This window comes from Clinocottus analis, unplaced genomic scaffold (assembly GCF_023055335.1).
Source record: "Clinocottus analis isolate CAN_PGR_092001 unplaced genomic scaffold, fCliAna1.0.p SCAF_6, whole genome shotgun sequence".
In the NCBI taxonomy this organism is placed as follows: Eukaryota; Metazoa; Chordata; class Actinopteri; order Perciformes; family Cottidae; genus Clinocottus; species Clinocottus analis.
In genome coordinates, this window is record NW_027176218.1 from 11145564 (window position 1) to 11170941 (window position 25378).

Genomic DNA, 25378 nt, shown 5'->3' on the forward strand with positions numbered 1-25378 from the left:
GGTACTAATTATAAAGAAAATATAAAACATTTCTTTTAGTTTATCAGCAGTTGGTAACTGAGATGAATTCAGCTAAAAGAAGTGCTTCATTAAATATTATCTATATCCATAATATACATTCATCATTTTAAACTCGATCCTCCATATATGTTGAATTGATAAGTTATTAACATTTAAGAATATTCAGCTGACCTGCTGTGCATTGAATAAAATGAGTTGGAATTAATAAATTCAAAACATTTTAATTAAACATTAACATATTTTATTCCTGGAAACCGAAAAAAAAGATAAAGAAATAAAAAACTGTCAAAACTGTTACCAAGATCATAAACACATTTCGATCACATAAAACGAAATATCACATACATTAGTGAAGACTTTGTTTATTTTTATGATGGAGAGCAATAAAAAAAAGATTACCTGAGATTATCTGGCTTCCTTTAAATACAGTCACACATTGCATAGTGCTAAAAACAGTAAACAAATGCTCTTTGGAAAGCAAATAATACTGTTACAAAAACCCAAAGGCAGTGGACAATATAATCATAAATGTGTAAAACAAAATAGGTAGGGACAATACCAATTACCCGAAACCCTTGTGTTGTATAAATATTCAGTGCTCCAAATAAAAGTTAAACAATGATGATGAAAACATTAAAATGTAGTATTTAATTCATGTTGATATGTTACATCCACAGTTTTTTGTATTTCAAACTGTATACAGTAACACAAGATTTTAGCAGTCCTTGAGTGAAGTGACTATTATTAGAGGTGGCAGTGCATATGTCAAGTGAGCTGTCCAATGAATTATGGAGTGTTGCCATGAATGATCTTGGGGCACTTTTCTGGCTGTATGCAGTAGCTGTTGTGTAGAACCAGACCAGCAGGACACTGGCAGCCTGGGACACAGGGCTTGAAGCAGTGGCTCTCTATCACCCCCAGTGGTACGTCCACGTTGAAGCAGGTGACGGGACATGGGGGTCCGCACTCGTCAAACACAAAGCCCCTCTCCACTGGACAGCCAACAGCTGCAGCAGAAAGCAGGGCAGAGAAAACAATGAGAGATGGAGAACACTGTCAACCCGATGGCTTCAAGGGGGACCAGTGGGAAAGAGCAGTTGTCAACAATTAGATCACTTTTTCCAAAAGTTTTCTTTTTCATTTAGGGGCTAATTTGATGTGCATGGCTTGCTTCTGTAAAGCATCACTGAGCAGGTTAAAACAGGAGCAGGTGGCCTAGGGTGAATATTTTATTTAAAACAGAACATGACTCATAGAGACCTTTTTGAGATCTGAAAATAAAAACAAATCAGTTATGAGACAATTATTTTTGACTGAAATTACTCTAATCGCAACTCATCTGACACAAAAACCTAGAAAACTTTAAATGTTTAAAATATTAAATGAACATGAATACAGAGTAATAGCGTGAGCTGTTTCACCTCAATAGATGTACAGCAAACTGGGAGGTGTCCTACTTTGGATATGAATCATTTTCCACCCATTACTTTTAAAATCTGTGCAGTTCCAGGAACAAAAACGTCCCATGACGATCTTGTCATACGCTCTCTGTTATTCTGGTTTGTTGCCTTACCCCCACATGGGCTCACATCTCTCCATGACAGAACCGGTAAACAACTATCATATAAAGTAGTGAAAGAGTGAGTCATTTCAGAAACAGCAAGATACTGTAGTCTGTTTCATCAAGACGTTGTGGGTGAGGTTTGATCAGATTTTATTAGCAGTGGTTTGGCAACATGTGCAAACAACCTCCAAAATGTCAAAGTATTTTGATTAAAATGTTGCTAAAATCTGAATGGTACACACAGGTATGTGTATCACCCTTTTTCAACTGAGAAAATCTGTGACTGAAAGCACAGAGACAAACAGAAATACAGAAATCTTTCGTGTGAAATAACAAAAACTCTAAATTATACCAGCATACCACATCCAGCAAAGAGGTTGCTTTGGCAAATAAATTCATGGGACCTTTAAGTGTGTGTCTTACTTACCACACAGCGATGGGCTCCTCCATTGCAACACGACTCCAGCCGCTCTGCACTGACTGGCATAGGCCTCCAGTGTGTCACACAGACACTCATCAGTGTTGGCCCCGCAGGCACAAAGGTCGTACACGCAGGCTCCGTACCACGGTTCAGGAGGCACCACGCGATGGCAGGCCTTGAAGGCAGCAGACTTCAGGACCTTACAGCGAGCGTTAGCCCCCTTCTTGGCCTGGTAGCCTGCGTCTTTACAGGGATCAACATTCTCCCCGGGGCGACAGGATGAGAGGGAATGGCTACCGTTTGTGACCTAAAATAACAGACAGGTCTTTGATTTGCATGCAGTTAAATTACTTGTTTGTTGTATGGCGATTTCACTTTTACTCTGTGTATTCTGTGTTGTTCCATGCATTTATTTTACCTTCCAGCTGTTTCCAAAGTCAGACTCTGACAGGCTGAGCCGTCCGCTGGGCATTCGGAGGTCATCCTGGTAGTAGTTATTGAAGTTTCCACAGAGCCCACAGGTGTGGCCCTTATAGGAGCCGGGCACACTCACTTCCAGATGTGAGCGACCACTCCACAATATCTAAAGGTAGTTAGATATTGTTGGTGAATACGTGTGTGAATCTAAAGGGCCTTACTGTTTCCAATCATACATTAATCACAAAGACAATAAGAGATAAAAAAGACAGTACCTTCATCCCGATGTTAGTGTTGAGTAAGATGGTGTTTGTTTGTCGCTCTACGTAAATGTACGGTTCACTGAGGAACGGCAAAGTCACAACCTCATCATTCACCTGAAGAGGACAAAAACGGCCGTGTGAATGAATATCACAAACATGACTGTGCAAAAATATTATCTCAAGCATTTGTACACACAGACCTTCACAACCCAGTCCTGGAGTAGCTGCACTGTGATGTCGCCAATAAACACAGTCACCTCTTTGGTCCAGGACACTCCTTTACGCCCACGATCATCATTAGTGACATGAACACTGTACAAACAAGGAGGAGTCAATGGGCAGGGCAAAAAGAGTAACATTATATTAAACTTATTGAAAGGTCACATATAAACTCTGGTTTCAAAAGCAAAGCATCTTGAAAACTGGATGTTTTTTCAAACTAGCAGCAGCAGCAGCAGCGTAATACACTGGATATGAGAGATGATTTACAGGCAAAGTACTGTACGTGTCAGACAAAAGCTCCTAACCTTTTGGCTCGTTGTCCCTGAGAAATTGGTTCAGGGTTCAAATTAAGTTATTTATTATTTATTTAAAAGTTAACACTCAAAAACAAATCATCAGGAATGTGTGAGTTTGATCAGCTGTCATATCATAATGATAATGATTTAAATATTACTAAATATTGCGAGATATAATCATTTGACATCAACTTTTTTTTTTAAAGTTCCGCGCTAACTTCAAACCGATATTTCTAATTTAAATAAATCGAAAATGTTCAAACATTGGCACAATTATGTTGTTTTCATCGTCTTATTAAGAAGCAGACCTTTAAAACAAAGCAACATCTATTTCTGACCCCTCATCGCAGTTTATGGACATGAGTTGTGAGCAGTTTAACCAAAGAGTGTTGTTCCTTCAAAGAGTGTTTCATTTGACAAGACAAACAAATAGAGCAGTTGTAGACAACACATATCTACCATGCAGATTGGGTAAGCGTGGTGACCCACTCACCTGAAGTCTCCACTCTCACAGTCCTGTGCCAGGACATACGTGCACGCTCCCTGGAAGTGCAGCATGCGGCCATCAAAGGTCCGATAATGAGGGTCGCCAAAGGCAATGCAGGTGGCTGGACGGGGAAGACAGTGAGGACAACACAAACCTGGGACAATGGCTGGCATCTCGTCCTGCAAACATACAGGCACACACACACACACACACGCACACGCACACGCACACGCACACACACACACACGCACACGTACACACGCACGCCGGCCAGAGTGTTAATACTGATGATAAATGTCAGATATTTTATGTCTCTGTCTAGATGGAGGATTCAGGACAGTAAGGCATCACGATAAAACACCGACAAAGACTGTGTGTGTTACTGTGTGTGTGTGTGTTTTACTGACTGTTGCACAAGTTAGGGCAGGGCAGCGTTCACTGTGACAGTGTACGTCTCCAAACACACATGTACAGCTGGTGCACTCATCCACCTCCCACTGTTCGTCAGAGTGATACACGGTTCCTTGGTACAAGCACGACGCCCCTAACTCGACAAAGCGCACACACAGACAGAGACACAAATGCACACACATTAAACTTGTGAGGCAGAACAATACAGTTGTGAAAGCTCACTGTATTGGATAGTTTCAGTACCTTGGCATTCGTAGCAGCATTTCCCTGGAATCTTCACTTGTTTCTGGCCATTTAGACAAACTGTATGAACACACTCTTCAATGCTGCACTCAATATAGCCCAGCTAATGATGAAACAGACAGAACAGATTACTTTAAAAGTAGAAGCATTACATGAGCGGTGTAAGAATTTCGTTTAGACTCACGTTACAGGTACATGTGACACAGTCGTCATCGCTGTCTGTCCAGCTGCTGCCGTTGGCCACTCGTCTGTTTTGGCCCTCAATCACACAATCTGCATGAAACACAGGAGAACCATCACTAAGTTTGTTGTTTTAATGCCAATGAGACTTCATGAAAAAAATTATAATGTACAGCGAGCAGACAAACAGGAGGAAAGCTAAAATTATCTCACCTTTACAAGCAGGGCAGCATGAGTCTGGAGAGTTGAACTGTTCTTCATGAGGGCAAGTGACTGGGAGGCAGTTTTGGTGTAAGCAGGTCCATGTCAGGTCCTAAATCACAGACACAGGATCACTGTACTGCTCAAAATCACATAGGATGATGATAAAGGTTTGATCACTACCAACATATTAGATGTCAATGTGCAGTGGTGTCAACCTAAAAGTCACTTTACTGACTTCCTTTAAACAAAAATCGTTCCAAAAAATATGCTAATTGCATCACTTGTTTGTTAAACTGTGAAAATATTTTATATTCATGTTTCCATTACAGGCTATGATTATATATATATATATATATATATATATATATATATATATATATATATATATATATATATATATATATATATATATATATTATTACTTTGCTTCAGATTGAATCATACATCACCATGCTTATTATTATTATTTTTTTACTAGGAAAAGTGTCATTACTGTGGTACCTTGCAGTGGCAGGTAAAACAAGGGTCATCAGTTGCCAAGACCTCATTGCCAATCAGTGCAGCGGTGCAGTTACTGAGCGGCTCTAAACACACACAAATTTTACACAGCGCAGTGACAATGCAGAGATAACAAACATGGTGTCACAAAAGCAATTTGGTACTGACGTGCACAGACAGGACAGCAGGAGTCTGGCCCAGAGAACAAGATGTTGCTCTTAGGACAGTCGACCAGGCTGGGACACTGCTTTCGGTAACACCTCAGGTGTTGCTCTCCATCCGGCATCACCTAGGACACACACACAGGTTGGATTACAATGACCACTATTACTAATACTCCTTCTATTTCAACTACTTCAAGGACAGCTAAAACAATTAGTAGATTCATCCATAACTCGATAGAAGATAATCAGAGACAATTAATAAATCATTTAAGTCATCTATTTAACAACAATGGCAAATACCATGTAGTTCCATCTTCTCAAGGCTGATGATTTACTTCTTTAATAATTAAAAAAAAAAAGAGAAACCCCCCCAAAAAACAGAATGTCACAATCAGGTTTCCAGTTGTCAGGTGTGTATGTATTGTACCTCACAAGTGCAGATCTGACAGGGGTCATCAGCTGGATGGAAACTGTCACCTGGACCATACACTCTGCCCTCAAATACACAATCTACGCAAAAAACAATAACATAAGATTACCAAGCACCAAAACAAAACAAAAAACTAATATGAAGCATGAAGCGTATGTAACTGAGATCTAAATCTGCTTACCAGCACACACAGGGCAACACTCCCCAGGCACGCTGATGAAGTTGATGCAGGGAGATAAACAGCGTACTTCAGAGCAGGTGGTCACCCCGTCCACACACATACACGTCATACAGGGGGTGGAGTCTGCGAACCAGCTGCTGCCCTCTGTATGCTCCTCTCCTACATACACACAACCTGAGAAGGACAATTAAATCACTGGTAAAAAACTATTTCCTTTTGCGATTACAATTTTGAGAGATCTATTTACCTCTACAGCGAGGACAGCAGGCACCTGGATCTGTAACCTGATGCATACAAGGCAGCTTGGGACACTCAGGATACGTGCAATGCACCTCACCTGCCTGTAAGACTCTGATAGATTAACAACAAACCCTTAGAAAGTGAAAATATGGAGAAAAAAGACAAGGAGTCAAACCTGGCAAGTGCAGGTGGAGCACTGGTTTGAACTCAGGGTCCATGTCATCCCGTCAGTGAACTCCTGTCCATCAAGCATACACACTGAGACCAGAGACAGGCAAGCGACAAAGACAGATTTATCAATTGAGTCTCTTTTAGAGATACATAGCTTGTTTTCATGGTCAAAACCAAATAAACAATGGTCAAATAATTTCTGTACAGTATAATTTATGTATAATTGAATAAACATTCTTTGTTGTTTCATAAAACGCTTGTTTCTGTCAAGCCAAGGATTGAAATTAGCATGCATGGAAGATGCAACTTGGCTGTAAAACAGAAAGCAAAAAGCAGCCCCAATATTTTGTCCATCTCATAATGACAAATTGTGAGTGAGAAAATTTTAATTATTTTTCTTCAAATTGCAGCAACAGGGTTCATTTAAGTTAAATATTGAGGCCACGTATTTGCTATAGTAGTAATATGTAAGCCTTCTCATACATTTACACAAACAGTTCAGGAAGTACCTGTGCACTCCGGACAGCACTGTCCTGGCTTGGTAACTGGTCGGACACAGGGCGTTGGCGGGCAGACCAGGGGCACACAGGTGACGGTGCCTCTGATACAAGTGCAGCGCTGACAGGGGTTGGAGGAGGATTTGAAGGTTTGACTGTGAGAGTGGACGACACTCTCATACAGACAGGAGTCACAGACGGGGCAGCAGGTATCTGAAGGGACCGGGTGCGAGCACCAGACCGGACAAGGTCTCTTCTGACAATTCACAACCTCATTCTGATCAGAGGAGGGGATAAAGGAACAAAATGTAAAGAGAGAAAAGTTTTTTGACTTTGTATCAAATGCACATGCCAGATTATTTCATTTTCCTCCATTAAGGATTGTCAGACTGACCAGACAGGAGCATGAAGAGCAGGAATCAGAGGGAGAAGTGAAGGAGGAGCCAGACTGATATTCTTTACCCCGATGAAGACAAATCCCTGTGCAGACAGGGCAGCACTCCCCAGGAGGGGTCAATGGACGTGCACAGGTCACTCTCGGACAAGACACATGCACACACACCACACCACCGTTCTATAGACAAAAACACACACATTAAGGTTGACAATATTACTTTTGTATAATCATCGTACTCCTTTGTACAACTAAAAATAAAAAAGATGAAGTAGTGGGAGCTGGGCGTATTCATGCTCCATGTGTTTTATCAAGTGTTCTTCCCAGAGTCATCCTGATGGGAGGGATGCTCCATTGATACTCCAGTGAAGGTATTTGAGATTATATATATATATACATATATTTTTAAGCAATGATTGTTTGTAACATACTTAACAGGGATTACGCTGCAAACTGACATACATACAAACTGTAAATCAAATTGCAGCTGCCATCCTATGGGAAGAAGCAAACTTTTCAGAGCCTACAAGAGGCAAGTCAATAATATAAAAAATAGACTCCTGTTGGACTATTCCGTGAAAACATACCTGTGACATCTTCATCTTTCGTCATATTTTCATCACTGATGAGCCATTTCATTTTGTACTAATTTGACATGTTCTGTTTCACAGCTCTTACACCAGGTAGGTGCTTACTGCAAACGTTGACCACCTTGCTATAGTTATTTGATGGTTTTCATGTTTATATCTATAAGTAAAATAAAAACAGTGGATACAAATTGAAATACATGAGTGGTAGTACCAGACAGGAGCAGAGCTGGCAGCGGTCTGTGGGGTGTGGGAATCGCTCTCCGTTGAAACAGCTTCGTTCGTTGAAGTTGCATCCATCACAGACTCCACATGTACAGCCATCCAAAGCTGGATGTGGGCATGACACAGCAGGGCATCTTCTCTGTGTACACACCACATCACCTCTCTATGGAGAAAAAAGATAATATGTACAGTAGCTGTGAGGGTGCAGAGAGACCTTTAAAGTAAGTGCAGTCCTTCTCCCACTCACTGAGCATGTGCAGTCTTGGCACCCTCCCTCTCCTCCTGGAAGGATCTGTCCGTCAACGTATGTCACACCTTGGAATTGACAACCTATACACGCAATTAAACACCAATTAATGACTTTTTCTATATAACACGAACTGTGATATGTTGTAAGCTGGTTACCGTCACAGACAGGGCAGCCACAAGGGTTGGTGACCGGGTGAGGACAATGAGCGGCCGGACACGACTTCTTCACACATCGCACTGAACCACTCTGTAAGAGAAGAAGCATGTCACGTAATCTGAAAGAGATTAACCAGCAGGAATGTGTACCCGAATGTATGTTGATGCTACCTGGCAGGTGCATTGAGCGCAGAGGTTTGCTGGGTCAGGGATTGACTGCCCATTTGCAAGGATTGCACTGTTATAGAAACAGCCTGTCAAATAAAGACAAGTATATTTTGCTATTTTGTAATCATGGGAAAGACAAACAAATCTAAACTAGGAATGTGGGCAGAGTTTAATTTTGACTTTACATACGTTTACATTCTCCACAGCATTGTCCGGGTGGTTTGTAAGGGTGACTGCACTCTCCATAGCAAGGTATCTTGGTGCAGATAACCTCGCCTCCGTAACAATAACATACGCCACAAGGGTCTTTCTCATCAGCAAACTCCGTGCCATCTGGGTATTCTTTACCATTAAACATGCAGTCTGCAAGTAGAACATTGGAGATTAAGATATTGGGAATACAGAAATGTCTGTGTATTATCTTCAATAAATGGAACATTTGCTAATAACATTTCACTCACTATCACAGGACATGCAGCACTGTCTCTGGACTGGGTGGTTACAGTTGGACGGTGGACAATGTTTCCTCTCGCACCGGACGGAGCCTTCACGGCAAACACATACTGCACATTGATCAGATGCATCATCCCAAGTCTCCCCATTAGCTCGCTCTCGATTCTCGTATAAGCAGCCTGGAAGGGAAATGAGACAGAAAACACTTACTCAGGTCTTTCGTTAAAACTGATAAGTGCTAGATCAAAATATACAAACTGCTTTGTCTTTGTGTTACAGTATCTTGGCAGAGATATGACATTGTACCTTCGCATGTCCGGCAGCACTGCTGTGTGATGGGATGAGAACATTGAGCAAAGGGGCAGGGCTTGCGCTGACAGTGAACGATCCCATTGGTGCAAGCACATGATCGACAGTTGTCAGTTGGGTGGTAGAAACGCTCGGTGTGCCTGTAGGGTTGCTGTTCATACACACAGTCTGATGGAGGAGCTGAGGGAATATCAATGAAAAAAAAAATCAACTATGCATCTCCACTATACAACTTCATAATCTCTGTTGTGTTCAACCATCATGAGCCAGGAAACAAACTCAACCATAGTCTTATTAAATGTTTGTCAATTGAATTATCATGCAAGAAAAAAAGCGATATAAAAATATGGTTATTATGTCTGTGCGTGATTTATGGCAAAGAAAGTATGCTTTTTAATGCAAATTGTGGTAATCAGGCGTCGATGGTAAAACTAATTGCCTCATTGACCTCCAAACGCTTTCTGTGTTGATATATTAGCAAAATGATGTGCTAAACTACAATAACTACCGTAACCATGCATTTCTTTTAGAGCACTTTCTTTTATCTCTTGCACATCCTTACCAGGACACTGGGGGCAGCAGTCTCCAGGCAGCACATTTGGGTTGGAGCATGACAGCAGGGGACACCTCTTCATCAGACACTGGACATTCCCATTCTACCAGAACACAGATTGAAATAAAATAAAAACCTGCTTCAAGACCACAAGTGATCAACACAGCCGGGTTAGTCATGCTGGGATGCTTATTATTCTTACGATGCAGCTGCATGTCCTGCATGTGTCAGTAGGATGGGGAAACTCATGTCCATTGGGATACTCTTTACCCGCATAGCTGCAGCCTGATGTAAAGGAATGTTGTGAGTTAGATAATTAGTTAGATTCATTCATATTCCTTATAGAAAATGTATGTTTCCTCACCATTGCAGTTGTTTTGACAGCATGTTCCGTGTAGAGGCGCGTTACAGTGAGGATGAGGGCATTGGGCTTGGTGGCAGTCAATCTGGCCGCTCACACACTTACACTCCTCACACACACTCACAGGGTTGGGAAAAGCTTCTCCATCCACAAATATGCGGTTTTCAAAGGAGCAGTCTGTGAGAGATGCAAACACATAGACACTATAGTGAGCTGACTGAAAATAAAGTAAAAGAAAATTCAAACAACTACTTCTTAATTCAACTAATTCGGAGTTTTGGTACCTGGGCATTTTGGACAGCACTCTCCAGGTGGTGTGTATGAGTTAGAACAGTTGAGTGGAGGACAAGGTCTTCTCTCACACTCTACGCTGCCATGCTGAGGAGAAGGGAGAGCTGTATCAGCACGTTTGAAGGCAAACAAATGTGTTGTGTGTGTGTGTTTGAGAATGGAGATGTGCTCACCTGACATGTGCAGATGTGGCAAGGGTGATCAGGAGTCGTAAACCTTTGACCATTGCTATAGATACGATGGTTATACGTGCAGCTTTCACACAATGCACAACATGAGCCTGGGGAAAGGGAAGAGAGTGTATTAACATTACACTGTCACCTGTATCTAAACAAAGCTCACACACACAGTCTTACCAGTGGTCTTGGTTGGATGCAGGCACACGGTCGGGGGGCACTGTGTGTGTGTACACATCGTCTCTCCATTCACACAGGTGCAGCTGGAGCAGGGACCTTCAGGGTGCCAGTTGGAGCCTTCCTCATGCTCTACCCTCTCTAACACACACACTACAATGAGAGGAGTCATATATTCATTGATGAGTTGCACTTGTGTGTGTGTCTGTCTGTGTGTCTGTGTGTGTGTGTATTGTGTGTTTGTGAATGCAGTATAACCTTTGCAGATTGGACAGCAGAGTTGTGGATCTATAATGGGGTTGGAGCACTGGACAGGAGGGCACTTCTCATTACGGCAACTGACATTCCCACCCTAAAACAGATTAAAAAGTATGAAAACGTTGTGATACGGTGTCTGACGGTTTAAAAGATCATACAAAACAATAATAGCTATTATGGGCATGCTCGATCAGGTACTAGAGTTTTATCAAAGGTTTTGAACGGTATAAACGAACAAGGTTCAATACTAAATTCCTCAAGTTTAACCTCTTTCTTTTTAAATTTACTGACTGGACTTGCCTTACACCGGCACTGCAGGCAGGGTCCACTTCCAGCGGGGATGAACACTTTTCCTTCAGGATACACCCTCCTGTCATACTCACATTCTGTGAGAACAAATAATAGTAACATGAGAATGAGAAGAAAACATGCAATATGCAAAACAAACTTGACAAAGACAAGGAAATGGCCTATTTATGACAAATTTACAAATGCAGTCTACTGACCATTGCATGTTGGACAACACTCTCCTTTGCGTTTAGACGGATGACTGCAGTGTGGCGTAGGACATGATGAATCCATGCGCTCACAAGCCACTTCTCCTGCCTAACAGGTAGGTATATATATATAGATATAGATATAGATATATGGGTTATTGCAGATAACCCAATATCTATCTATCTATATATCTATATAATTAATTTTCAAGGAAGAAAACAGTTTCATTTTCATATTTCATTCTATTTGCCTTTACTCCTGTAATGTTGACAGGTTTTCTTTGAACCCCTGGTCCTTAAAAACTTGCCAACACATTATCCAGTCACATAAACATGAAGAAAAAAAACAATGTGACTGAACTTACAGAGCAGCGGCAGTGGAGGCAAGGGTCTCTCCTGGAGGGGAACTTCTGTCCGTCTACATACACCTTGGATTCATATTCACACTGCTCACACCTGTCACAAACACCGTAAGCATAAAACATTTGGAAATGTTTCAGTTGTCCTAAAAAGTAGGAGTTAAATGAACTGGATTGAGGCAGGCTTGGAAGTGATATGGATGAGGTTAGACAGGTAGGTTACCTTGGGCAACACTCTCCAGCACGATGCACAGGGTTTCGACAGGTTAATGAAGGACAGGAAAGAGGTGAACAAGCCACATTCCCATTCTTGTGGGGAACAAAAAGAAAAAAAGAAAAGAAAGTCATCCTTTAAAATATAATAAAGATAAACATGATTCATACACACAAAAAATAGAAATGTAATGATGAACGTGATGATAAATGTCATACCAAACATGTGCACTCTTGACAATGGTCTCCAGTCGGGATCACAGCTCCGTTAGAGAAGTCTTGACCGTTCACACCACAGCCTACAAGACATCCACAAACACGCACTGTGTCTCTGCAGTTTACTGAAGCCCCCCCCCCCCCACACACACACACACACACTGCTCCAGTTAATTGAAGAAACCGACCTTGACAAACTGGACAGCAGGTATTGGGAGGAGGAGCAGCTGGGTTTTTGCATGGCGTGTTACACTGCTCCTTCTCACAGCGAACGTGACCCTCCTGGTGAGAGAACAATATCAAGGCAAATGAAGGTGATACAGAAGATAAGTGGGTTAAATTGCCAATCAGTATCAAACCCACCAAACAGTTGCAGACATCACAAGGATTCCCCACCGGCCTCCACACGGCTTTATGATCATATTGGACATCAGAATGGATACAGCCTGCAAACACATTTTTATATTACTTTACTGGTGTTGAAATTAACATACCCAAACTAAAAAGGGTGCATCTCTGCAACCACTATGGCTATTTGAATAATTTGGATGTTATAATAAAAAGCTACACATGTGAGATTTTGTTCAAATGTGTAAATATCAGTCTATATGTTACTGGTTGAAAGTAAATGAAGATGACACACAGAAACAAATAAAAATGTTTCAGATCCGTTTAGAAAAAAAGCACTTTCAGAATGTTTATTTCTTTGAAATGATGCAGCTGTAAAGTCCAACTCAAACTCAATGTGTGAACCTTCTTTGTGCAAAGCTTCAATTTGATAAAGTAAAGCAGAACAAAGTTAGAGAATGTTTTGTACAGCGAAAATTCAGGTGAGGTTTCAAAAAAATTGTATTTGTGACATTCAAATGTTTTCATGTACCATAAAGTCCACTTATATATTACTTATGGTGGTCAATACATCCAATTACAGACTTCTTTTTTTAAAATATTAAACAAGCTATGATTTACAGTTTTATATAGCAATCTAGGGGGGATTGGCAAGCTTAAGGACTTGTTAAGATATTGTGAATCAAATCTTGATGATATTTTCTTGAAACCTTTTGAGACAGTTAGACAAATTACATTTTAGAACAACCCTGATAAACTGTGATGGCAGATCAGTTTGGATTTATTCCAAAATGAATGTATACAAAAAAGGATCTATGCTTTTGGGCATTCAAAAAGAGTAAGGTTCTTCATAAAAGTGTAGTGAACTGAGTTTTGCTTTAGATCTTTCTCTCTAATAAAGATTGATGAGGACAGATTTGTGTTTTTGCTGTGTCCTTACCTCTGCATCGCTGGCAGCAGTCTCCAGGTACAGTCTCCCTTTGTGTGCACTCCAGTGAAGGGCAGGGTTGATGACAGCATTCCCTTTTACCCTCCTGTTTACAACAAAAAAAAATGTGAGAGAAAATTGTGAACAGGGAAGACCAAAGCAATGGCTTACGCTCAAGTTTGTATTTGTTAAAACAAAGATACTCACCTTACATGTACATGTCTGGCAGTCATTTTTACTGTAGGACACATTATGAACTGTGCCATCCAGGTCACACCCTGAAAATGAGACAGACATTTAAATGCATAAACATTTCCGAGCTTGTGGGTGTGTCGGAAATATCCCGGGAGATAAAGAGTCTATACTGTAAGAAAGGAGGAATGTGGAAGGAAGTTTATGCTTTGGTGGTCCCTCTTTGTCTATCAATGCAGATTTATTTCAATTTTTTCTTGACTCACTGGGGAACATCTGGCTCTGATCTCTCTCCAGTGATGACAGAACTCAACTGTTTTGATGTAATATAAGTGCTTGCTCTCACACATACTATATTTTATGGGCCGCAACCATAACCACAAGTGCCCACAGCCTTTTAGACACTAAAGACCTAAAAATCAGTCTATTAACACTGGAAGAGATTTACTGTAGGAGTAATAGATCACTGCAACAACTTCCTCCATTCTTTGACTGTTTAAGTTATTTTGATGAAGAAGAACGTTGTTTATTGTAAAGCACGTGCTAAACACTGTGAAGAGCAAAGTCGCTCAATTTGTTCCATCAAAGGCTTTCAGGGAGCTCATGAAATATTTATTTTGCCTAGCTTGGACATTTCAGCAGATAATTAGTTTAATGACAACTCTCCGAAGGACAGAGACAATGTGTTTGTGTGTGAGAGAGCGCAATAATCACAGAGAGAGAGAGAGGCTAGTGAGGCTGCCTGCTGTGCCAGCAGCCAACAAGCATTTCCTCCAGCAAGTCAAGCATGCATGAGATCAAAGTGTGTGTGTGTGTGTGTGTGTGTGTGTGTGTGTGTGTGTGTGTGTGTGTGTGTGTGTGTGTGTGTGTGTGTGTGTGTGTGTGTGTGTGTGTGTGTCTGTGTGTGTGTCTGTGTGTGTGGGATTCTGCGAGTGTGTATCAACTGGGTGCCATTGGAGTCTTCTGGCCAACATGCAGAAACAATCAAGGGCAGGAAGGAAACAGGAGGACACAGTGACAGAGCGAGTCGTCAAAGGGGTGAGAGAAGGGACAGTGGATTGTTTGGGCACATGTGCATTACATAGATGGTTAAAATGTGAACAATAAGCAGGACAGAACACAGTTTACATAACTTTACATAACTGTGGGAATGAACTAAGGGAGAAAGAGACAAAGAGAGACAGAAAATAGTAGAGTCATTATTGAGGCCAGACCAGTCCAAATTCAACTGAAGTCCTACATGTTTCTTTCACTAAAATATGACAAGAGGTCCTCAGTTACCTCAAATGTTCCAACTAGGAAGTTGAGTACAACTGCATCACCAAGCAAAAGCAAAGTACTCTAAAACCTAGAGTGTGCATTGGTAGTAATATAAACAACATATATACATTGGCAAAAACCTGTTACAACTACCAAAATGAGGCTTTAGACCTGCATTAACATATTTTTGGCTAGTTGAGGGCAGTGGAACAAGCTGGAAACACATCTGCAAATGATCCCCTTATAAAAGAAGATATGGTCAGCATTTCGGACAGTTGCATTTTTACACATCCAGCAGTTACATCTTATCTGGCTCTTTTTGCAGCTAATTGCTACACCATGTCTGTCCAGTGTCTGACAAAAGTAATTTTTAGCCTAGAAGTAGCAGCCTGCTTCAGTTTAAAGTTTGAGAGCGGTCACTGTAAACAAGAACAGTTGTGGGTTTAAAATCCAAAACAATTAGCTAAAAAACGTTGAAATACTCCAAAGAGCTAAGGAGAACTACAGCACTGGGTGATCATTCTCAGTGGGTTCCTCACTAAAAGCAACTCCCTTCCCTTTACACATATTTATGTGTTACATCCTAAAGATTCACGCTGCTCACAGCATTAAATAAATGTTTTAAAAATGATTCAACAATAATAGCACTTTCCAGGAACAATGTCTCTGATACTAAATAACCTACAGACGTTGCTGTCAACAGAACATGTCTTTCAACAGAATTATTGATCAAATAACTCCAACCAACTCCTGACAATGTAGTGTATGGATACTCAAGACTAATGGAGACATTACTGATTATTATCAATTATCTCCATGGCTTGATATAACGTGAGGTAGGTAAGACAATGTAATTAAGTTCTTGTAATATACACAATAACACAAATACATAGAATGTATATAGAGCATATTATGAAAACATTACAGAGAGAAAGGGTGACTTTTGAATTTTTCAAACTGGACCCTATTTTCCCATGTTTTTGTTTCCAAGTGACTATAAAGGACACTTTTTTTTAATTGGTCTAGTACTGATTAAGTAATTTACATCCACTAAACGTGATTGTTTTTGCTACTTTCAGGCTCAGATGGTTAAGCGACAAAATTATGAAATTAACAGAGAAATATCATGTTTTTCTTAAGTTACAGCTTGTTTAGCAGCTGGCTGCTGCATCATTATTCCTCAATCCTGGACCAATTTTCCTTTTTTTTCATGTTATAAAATATAAGAAATCATACTTTGCTATTGTAACATTAGTATTGAAGTATTTATCCCATTTAATTCCAGTATCAGTCCTTCTCATCATGAAGTGCTTTCTGCTTCTCTGACTACACAGAGACGATGTAAATACAGACTAATGGTCCAATCTCTTCTCACTGCTGTAAAAAATAGTCCACTATATTCTTCTATTTTGGGGGGAAATGATCTAGTGTTTACCAGCCATGGCATATTACATGGTTTCCAGTAGCTGGATCCCGCCACTGTGTGAAACAGGAAGCACAGTTGCGCACAGAAAACCTCAGGGTGCAAATGGCAACGGGCCTGATAGCTGAGGTCAGGACAGCTAATGGGCGCAGAACCAAGGGGACAGCCACTGAACCAGTCTAGCTTGAAACAAAACCTACAGTGTTTTGAAGGAATAGGCATCATTGGTTAGAATGCTAAAAAAAAGAGAAAAAGGTGATACAAGATTAAACCTAATATTTAAATATGTCTACTGTCTTGTGAAGCCAGGTGTTGTGTATCAAGTTCTGTTTCGTTCATATTATTTTCAAAGACTGGGATAGGCTTGGTATTTGGATGCTAGAGCATTGGGTAGAGGTTTAGATGATTGTGTCTCACGCTAGAAACTGTGCAACTGGAGAACAACTGCAAACTTGCTGTTTTAAGTGTAAAATAAAGTATGGATTTGCAACTGCATGGCCTTATTTTTATCTCAAAGTTATTGAGAAGCAGATATTAGATGGATTGGAAATTGAAAAACACAACATTTGCTGGGCTGCCATTGGTTAATGGCGTCGGTTAATCGTTGGCGTTGGTTAATCTGTGTGTCTATTATCACTCTCGTCCTTTTCATCTGTCTTGTCATGCTCTATTTTCTTCTCATTCTTTAACATCCCATCCTTACGCATGCCAAACCAGGTAGCATTCGAACGGTTGAACCCATAGCGGTTTAAACCAGATATGTCATATCCATTCCTATCAATAAAGTCACAATTAAAGCTATCTTTGCCGTAGCCCCATCTGTCCCACTTGCTTTAGTCAAAGCCATTACGATCATATCCATATTGGTTAAAATCACTGCTTCCAATGACAAAACTGCTGTGGTGTGAATTTGGTTGGTCAAAGCTATGCATCTGATATTTCAGACTTCCTTGTGGGTATTTTTGTAAGGATGTCATGTTACAAGGTGCACCAATGGTTATGGGCACATACACAATACACATCTGTTTCTCGGAAGAAATCACATCATCGGGGGTAACATCAAAAGGCTTCATCTTCTCATGCCTCTGTGCAGTAGAGTAAAGGATGTCACTCTGAGCATGATCATCTCTAGACATTTGTCTTTTTGATCCACGCTGATGTTTATCTTGCCACTGTGCCCACAACTTGTCCATGAATGCCATGTGTGAGAGCTATAAAGGTTCAGAAGCAGCCAGAGGTGAAGCCATGTGACCCTCTACCCAAAGCCTAATGAGGCCAGAAAAGGTCTGCAGAGACCGGGAGAACACTTGAAAGTCTGGCTGGTTTAAGGTCCTCTGCAAGGTCACTGCATCTGGCAGCCACATCTAAAGGGATAAATGGAAATTAGTTCGGCAAACACAGTACCAATAATACAGCTCAAACTGTTGCAATGTATAGAAAGTACAGTGAGGTGGGCTGTCAACTGAATAAACACTGTTTGACAAACCAAGGAGTTGAAACGCTGTCTGAGACAAGGGGACCAGTGGAAACCTGGAAAGGATGATGTGGGACGCAGTCAGAGCCAGGCTGACCATCTTCTCCAAACAATCCAGCCTGCCATGCAGCTGAGATCTTCATCGACCCAGAGTCCACTGTCCACTTAAAATATGGAAGTGCCAGTTTGCATGATGACATTGACTGCAGTTAACGCTCCACTAATCGCAGGAAGTAGCGGTGCCAGGGGAGGAAGAAGGCATAATCACCCGCCAAAGGGGAGAACTCAGCTCTCAGTAGTGCAAAGCCCTTCCACAAAGCTAAATCCACATACAAACACAGATTCAAGTAAACACATAATAATGATAAAAAGGTATACTTTACATTTTAAAAAGCTGAGGAAAATTGACATTCTTACCTGGCCTAGAGTTGACTTTTCTGATAGTCCGTTGGTACAACCTCCTCTCTCTCAGTGTGAGGTCTCTGATCTCTTTACATTCGATCAGGTGCGTGCACACACAGTCAACTCTGTGCACTCTTCACAGCCTTGCCTTAACCGTTCCCCGTATCTCCACAGCTTTTGTTGAAAGAAGCAACCACAATCTTTACAACATCTCACATCAGAGCGCTTCACTCCAGGAGAGAAGCTCATTACTTGTACTTCTCCAGCTTGGTTCCTCACAAAAGCTTGGCATTGTGTTTGTGTGAGGTAATCATAGGTATAAATGAAATCTGTGTCCCTATGGCAGTTTACACGTTACATGGTTTCTTTTAAGATCTTCCCTCTCAATATGGTTGAAGTCTATTTTGTCGTAATGCATTCTATTCTCCAAATTACCCAGGTCGGATCCACAGAGAGTCCTATTCACAGAAGAGATATTGTATCCATGATGACCGTGATTCTGGTGGCCTATGGTAAGATCCTGCCTTGGTTTGTGAAGGCAACAGGCACCCAACATGCACTGGTCCATGCAGGCTTTATAGGAAAGGAAGTTGTTGCTGCTGTGTCCAGTGCAGTAGAGAAAGTCCTCACAAAGGCCTGAGGTAGGATTAAAGGCCAAGCGACGTTGAAATGGTCACATCCCTTCACACTTGTTCTCTGGTTTGGGTACCCAAAATGCCTAGAAATGGGGAGGGGGGACACAGGCCTCTTACCCAGCCTTAAACTGCACTGCAATGCAATGTACAAAGGTAAATAGCCTAAAACTAAAACTATGTGCTAATCCTATAAGAAAACTAAATAAAAAGTAAACCTTCATTTTAATTAATGATTATGACCCTCCTCAAGCTTTTCAGAAGTTCTGGAGACCTATCGGGTAACCAAACATACAAACAATGAAACACCAACTGGAGACAGAGCTGGGAAAAGCATACAAGGGTACATGCTCAACATTACAAAAAGCCTCTTCCGTCCTACTAACAGCTGTGTGATTCTGCACTTAGCAGGTCTTTGAGCATGTAATACCGCCAGCATGCTAACATGCTCAAAATAACAATGCTAACATGTTTATGTTTTGTTTTGAGGTTTACCATGTAACCATCTCAGTTTGACATGTTAGCAACTGAATACAGCTGAAGCAGATTTCCATTCAATAGGACTACCATAGTTGAAACATAACAAGTGGACTGACATCGTCACACCTGGATATTGCCGTTAGCATGGCTAAAAATGGCTGTAACTAATAGATACATTTTCACAACAAGGACAAAAAAAGTTCAACATGGACATTTAGTTGTTTTGTAACACATTATGAATATACTCTACTCCACTAATCCTGGTGCAAGAATACCTGTCTCGGCTGTCTCTGACACACAGGTCTCTTGGTGTTGGGGGGACAGGAGCAGCGAAACCCAGCAGGGTCAGAAGTCAAGACGAAACATACGCCTCCATTTTGACAGGTGTTAAAAAGATAAGGGTCTGGGAAAGGGATGGCCATCTGCAAACTAGCTACTTAACACCAGTTGACTGTGTTCGTTTTTTTAAATCATAGTTAGATTTTGTTATGTGTTTTTGTAAATGTGTGACAAAGATAGAGTGAGAAAATGAGAGAGGGAATGAGGAGTGATAGAGAAGTCACAGAAGCTGAATCATTTTTACCTTTAATGTTAGCTTGGCATGTGACCTTTCCAGATGCGCACACACATACAGTGGTGAGGTCAATCTGCCAGCGCCTGCCTTCCTCCACTTCATGCCCCTCCCACACACATTGCCGCCTGACACACTCACATCCTTCCAGGTACTGTACACGAGACTGTAGGTCTACGTTCTGTGGAAAAAACAAAACTCCATGACACATCACTTTATATCACTTGACATGCTTGTTCTATCATTGTAAACCATAAAATCTAATTACGATATATACCTGAGCTTTGACCATGTCCAGCATATTAGCCAGCTCCTCCAGCCTCTTCTCCAGCAACTTCAGCCTGTCATCTTTCTGTGCCTGTGGAACAGACTTCACTCCTTGAGGAGATCCCGGGGGCCCCAGCACTACACCTCTCTGCAGCTGGTCACTCTGGACACCCTGGAGATAATGGTTGGTTTGGTCTGTTGGCCTGCTGCTTGTTTGATGTTCACTGGTGGATGCATCCTGCTGGAACAATCGACCCCTGTCAGTCCGAGAATCTGAGCTATCGGCGTTTCTGAACTGAGACTGAGACAGAGGATCTGGAAGGAGAAAGCAGCAGAAGTTGGGAGAAGAGATTCCTGGATTCCATTAATAAAAGAACAAATGTTGAGCTTAAATAAACATCCTGGGAAAATGCTGTCAAAATGAAGACCCACACTGAGGAATAGTAAACAAACTGTTTGGGGGACGAGACGGAGTTCCGAAATAAAGTTTTATCAGTTATCTAATACATCATATAATTTATGACAGAAGAACTATTAACTGACAAAAATGCTACATGTCTCACAGTACAAGAGCACTAGTAAATAAAATACATTATCAGAGTCAGCAATAGAGAGAAAGAATGGAGCGAAAGCAAACAAGAAGGGAGAGACACTGCAGCCTGACACTGCAAGCATGAACACAAATATATAGTACACATCCATATAAAAAAAAGGACATAATTTACAGCTCCATTGTGAGCTTTAAAATGTTTATTTTGAAAGGAACCCTTGTGGGGTCTCTTCTGCAATCTTCTGCAATCTGTATATCTTCTTATACATCCATCCTTGTTCTGTGTTCAAGTATTTGCATTAAGTTTTGATATAAAATATGTTTCTTTACCTGTAACATTGTCACAGAGCCACGGCCTCCTTAAGTATGCTTTCATTGAAATCTCAGCTGTCTTCAAATATCCCTGCATTCATGCAGAAACATACACACATGCTAAATGTTACTCTAGATACAGAATTCACATACAATGGAGGCAGAAACTAAGGCATGTAACTGTTACAAAGAATGATTGTATACATTTGGAATATACAGTACTGCAATTCCAAACTGTGCTGTAATATTACTGTTTTTTTTTCCATCCTTTTGGTATGTATGTATGTAAATCAGTGCAAGTGATGTCAGTATTTAAGTATGTACAGGTTTGCAGTTTGTGCAAGAAACTTACACTAAATTTGCTATCTTTCTTCCCTGCTGTGCTGGCAAGAGTGACCACAGCATCTTGAGGCAGTTCCAGATTGATTCTCTCATCACTATTCATCAATACTACAACAGCTTCTTGACAGTCCACAAAAAATGTCAGCCTATCAGTCTCCAGGCTCACAGCCAACTGTACCCACTCCACCCCGGAGAAGGGGTTTCTCCGAGGGAAGTGAATGCTGGAATGGCCCTGAACTTCTCTTCCAACCTGGTAGTCCAAACGCAGAGAAGAGTTGTGGGTGGAGGAGATGATTTGGAGAACAGGTGAGGATGCAGAGGAGATGGAAAAAAGAGTGGCACTGGATCCCGAGGTCTGATGCCCCACCAAATGCACCCCCATACTACCCTGAAGGCTGGAGTAGAAAACATGGGAATATTCACGAGAAAGAGTTAGGTACGGTGCTCTGGGACGTATTTTGTACATCACACTGCCAGAACTTTGCAGTCTGGTCACACCGCTTATGTGGTGGGACATGTTGAGGGCTGCCAGAAGATCAATCACTAAGAGAGAGAGAGAAAACAGACTTGTGACAAATACTCACTGCTGAACGCTTAACTTATTAACTTTGTTTTGGTTAATGAGAAAAATGTATAGTTTCCCCAAGAGGTGGAAAGTGGCTAAGTGCATGTACACAAAGTAAGTATGCAATACAATTACTTGAAATTGAGTATTACAATAGCTATAGGCCTAGCTTGATTGTAAAATAAGTATTTTGCTTGAAAACATAGGATCTGCTAATAAAATTTGATGCATGGTTAATTATCTATCTACCAAACATTATGTCAAGTAGTTGAGATGATCTACACCAGCATAACAGCTATAAAATGTTGCTTGCACATAATAAATCATTGAAAATAACTTAATACTATGATACATGGTATATAAGACTGTACTTCAAAAACAAGTACTTACTTTTGACACTTATTAATATGTTGCAGGAAGCATTTTAGTTTGACTTAAGAATACTTTCAGTTTGCAGGCTTTCTACTTTTAGCAAAATACAAAAATTCCATATCAAAATTAAAAAAAAATGTAAAAAATGATAACTATGTAAAATAATAAAATATTAACTAGTAACCCAAGCATGCTTTTGTACTCACCACTATCATGTTTTGGACTGAAGTGGCCCTGGACAGACTGCGCAAAGATACAGAGCAAATGTATCTTCAACAGCAGGAGCGTCCTCAGTTTGCCGCTCTCCATTCTCCAGACGCAACCAAAATGTAAAGCCTGGCTTAATCTTCAAACAATGTATGCAGAAGGCATGGTATTCATCGTCTCTTTAACCTTATTCTAATGACATGGACCTTGGACTCTAGGTTTCAAGATTTCCCTGTTTTCACTGCGAGCAGATCTTTTCCAAAGAACACACAGGGGAAACATGAAACATCTGGATGCAGGCAGGGCGTCACTTCTCTGCAGTCTCACAATTACATTCCCCCCTGGGGCCATATCTACAACGTACTTTCACTCCATGATCACAAAGGAATAGAGTTTGATGAATATTACTATCCTTGCTGAAGATGCTTGTTTTTGTTAAACAAGAGAGAGAGAAAAAAACACAGACATGCAGAAAAGTACAGGTGAGCAGTGCGCATGAGGTCACCGGTTCTTGTCTGTCTTGTTCAGTTTCCAGTCCCAGAAGGATAGCTGTGGGTGAAGTCCTTTCTTCCCTTGTTTTCCCTCGTTTTGTCAGGCAAAAAAAAAAAAACACCCTCTCCACCCAATACTCAGTGGTGTTGATTCCCAAAGACCCTCGTTTTGGTAATCAGCTAAAACCTGGTTTGGAGACTGGAGGGGATCCACGCTGAAGCCGCCAAAAATGTATGTGTTTGTGTGTGTGTGTGTGTGTGTGTGTGTGTGTGTGTGTGTGCACACAGAGAGAGAGAGAGAGAGAGAGAGAGAGAGAGAGAGAGAGAGAGAGAGAGAGAGAGAGAAGAGAGAGAGAGAGAGAGAGAGAGAGAGAGAAAGAGAGAGAGAGAGGGCGGGGTAAACACAAGTAGTCATGTTTCACTGCTTTGGAAGCGGTCCCAGTGTGCATCCCACTGTGCTCAATCCCCCCACCTCTGTCTCCACAATACTGGGCTTTCCCTTCATGTTGTTGTCCTCCTCTTCTCTGCTAGGTTTATTATTTCAGAGCCTTTCTTTGAGTGCACCCTCATAAGCAATAGCTCTCAGACTACACAGACACTGCCACTCAAAAGGACAGACATACGCTTCTCTGTTTTGTTGAAGTGTTCTTGGTGTGGTGTGTTCCAGGTGTTTCAAAATGGATTTAGCAGACTGGAGAGTCTCATCATTCTAGATTGTTTACTAGATTGAGAGTATATCTGTTGCAGGAGATCGAGGCGTTGAACATTGGACATTGAAGTCATAATTTTATGTGAGATCTTCCCACCGTCTGTCCACATACTAAACAAACCTTGTCACCTCCGTGACTAAGGCCAGCTACTCTGTAATAATCACAATTCAAAGGCTTGCGCTATTCGCGTCTGCGTTTTTTTCTCCACATACACAAAATTCTTCCAGATGCTAGGACTCTTTCAGGCCGGGAGGGCTGATCAGAGACAGTGATAAAGCAGAAAAAGCTTAAGAATGCAACATCATTTTGTCAAAGGAGCAATAGACAATATTCTGACAACTTCAGGCTATTAGCTATTCAAGATAGTATAGAATAATGTTATCTAATCTTCTCTTTGCTGTCCCGACTGACTGTGTCGTTGCAAAAGCGTAGCACCCACCATAAAAAGTGTAGCACCCACCAAAAAATGGCACCCTTGTTACAGCATTTTTTCACAAACGCTACTTAACGTTGCTTCCATCAAGCCTCAGTCTGTCTAAATTGAGTCATGTTTAGTGGCTTTTCATGGCTTTGGGAATCAGAGATGTTGCTTCCATCACAAGTCAAGGATATGGAGACTGACAGAAACCCTGCAGAGGATTTGACAACAACAGGTCAGTCCACTGAACACCATAGGCAGGTTATCCCTCAGGCAAAGATTGACTTTGAAGAAAGACTCATTGTTGCAGAGCCACAAGTTAAGGTGTGGCCACGTTGAGAGCTGTAGTGAGGCAATCAAAATGCTCCCCAATCTTGTATTATGCGCCTGTAAAAAGATTTTTTTCTGAAGAATGAAGCTTTCTGGAAGAGGTAAATAAATGTCAAGTTTTCACAAATCAGAAAAATGCTTCTCAGAAGAGCTCTTATTAGATGAAAATGTTCTCACACCAACTTTGTCTTCCTTATGTGTGGAAGAAGTAGATCAGTGTTACACCCAGACTATATGTCAATGTGGAGGACAAATTGTGCAATTTAGAAAAAGACAAATAAGTCTACAGCCATGCATCTGTGGATATTGCACATTGCTTTTTTCTTTTAGCCGGATGCAGATACTTAGTCCTAAACCAAACAATTAAAAATGACTCAAAATAAAAGGTTAAGCAGTGTATGAACGACATGTTATGTCTTCTATTCATTAGTTATTGAGACATTTACCTCAATAGCCATTTCTGGTAACATTATTACAAGAAAAAGCAAAACGCACATTCTGGAAACAGATGTTCAGTTGATGAAGTTGTCAAAGCCAGATATTATCTATCAT

General features: G+C 41.0%; 1 protein-coding gene across 1 annotated transcript; it reads right to left on the reverse strand.

Annotated features, from left to right (window-relative positions):
* Positions 1–387: 387 nt before the first annotated feature.
* kcp (kielin cysteine rich BMP regulator) lies at positions 388–23412 on the reverse strand. The gene is made up of 46 exons (XM_068603511.1): positions 22877–23412; positions 21744–22276; positions 21410–21482; positions 20540–20844; positions 20275–20443; positions 14036–14106; positions 13841–13934; positions 12916–12998; positions 12741–12834; positions 12556–12635; positions 12347–12432; positions 12130–12220; positions 11774–11873; positions 11568–11653; positions 11268–11361; positions 11013–11162; positions 10830–10936; positions 10650–10743; positions 10369–10542; positions 10207–10289; positions 10014–10107; positions 9449–9631; positions 9151–9321; positions 8879–9052; positions 8693–8775; positions 8522–8612; positions 8364–8446; positions 8106–8279; positions 7305–7484; positions 6923–7187; positions 6418–6500; positions 6250–6343; positions 6003–6176; positions 5819–5901; positions 5396–5516; positions 5231–5313; positions 4739–4838; positions 4530–4618; positions 4346–4448; positions 4099–4235; positions 3698–3870; positions 2887–2998; positions 2699–2800; positions 2425–2589; positions 2013–2313; positions 388–1028 (listed from the first exon to the last, which is right to left on the reverse strand). Exons 1-46 carry the CDS (start codon positions 22977–22979, stop codon positions 808–810), a joined length of 6309 nt encoding a protein of 2102 aa, XP_068459612.1. The 5' UTR covers positions 22980–23412; the 3' UTR covers positions 388–807.
* Between the last annotated feature and the right edge of the window lie 1966 nt (positions 23413–25378).

Excerpts from the sequence above, each read along its gene's own strand:
- kcp (XM_068603511.1), bottom strand. The coding sequence starts at position 22,979 with ATGGAGAGCGGCAAACTGAGGACGCTCCTGCTGTTGAAGATACATTTG. Across the intron at positions 10,744-10,829 it reads GCCACATCTGCACATGTCAG|CATGGCAGCGTAGAGTGTGA; the intron begins GTGAGCACATCT and ends CCTTCTCCTCAG. Across the intron at positions 6,177-6,249 it reads CTGCTGTCCTCGCTGTAGAG|GTTGTGTGTATGTAGGAGAG; the intron begins GTAAATAGATCT and ends TGTCCTTCTCAG.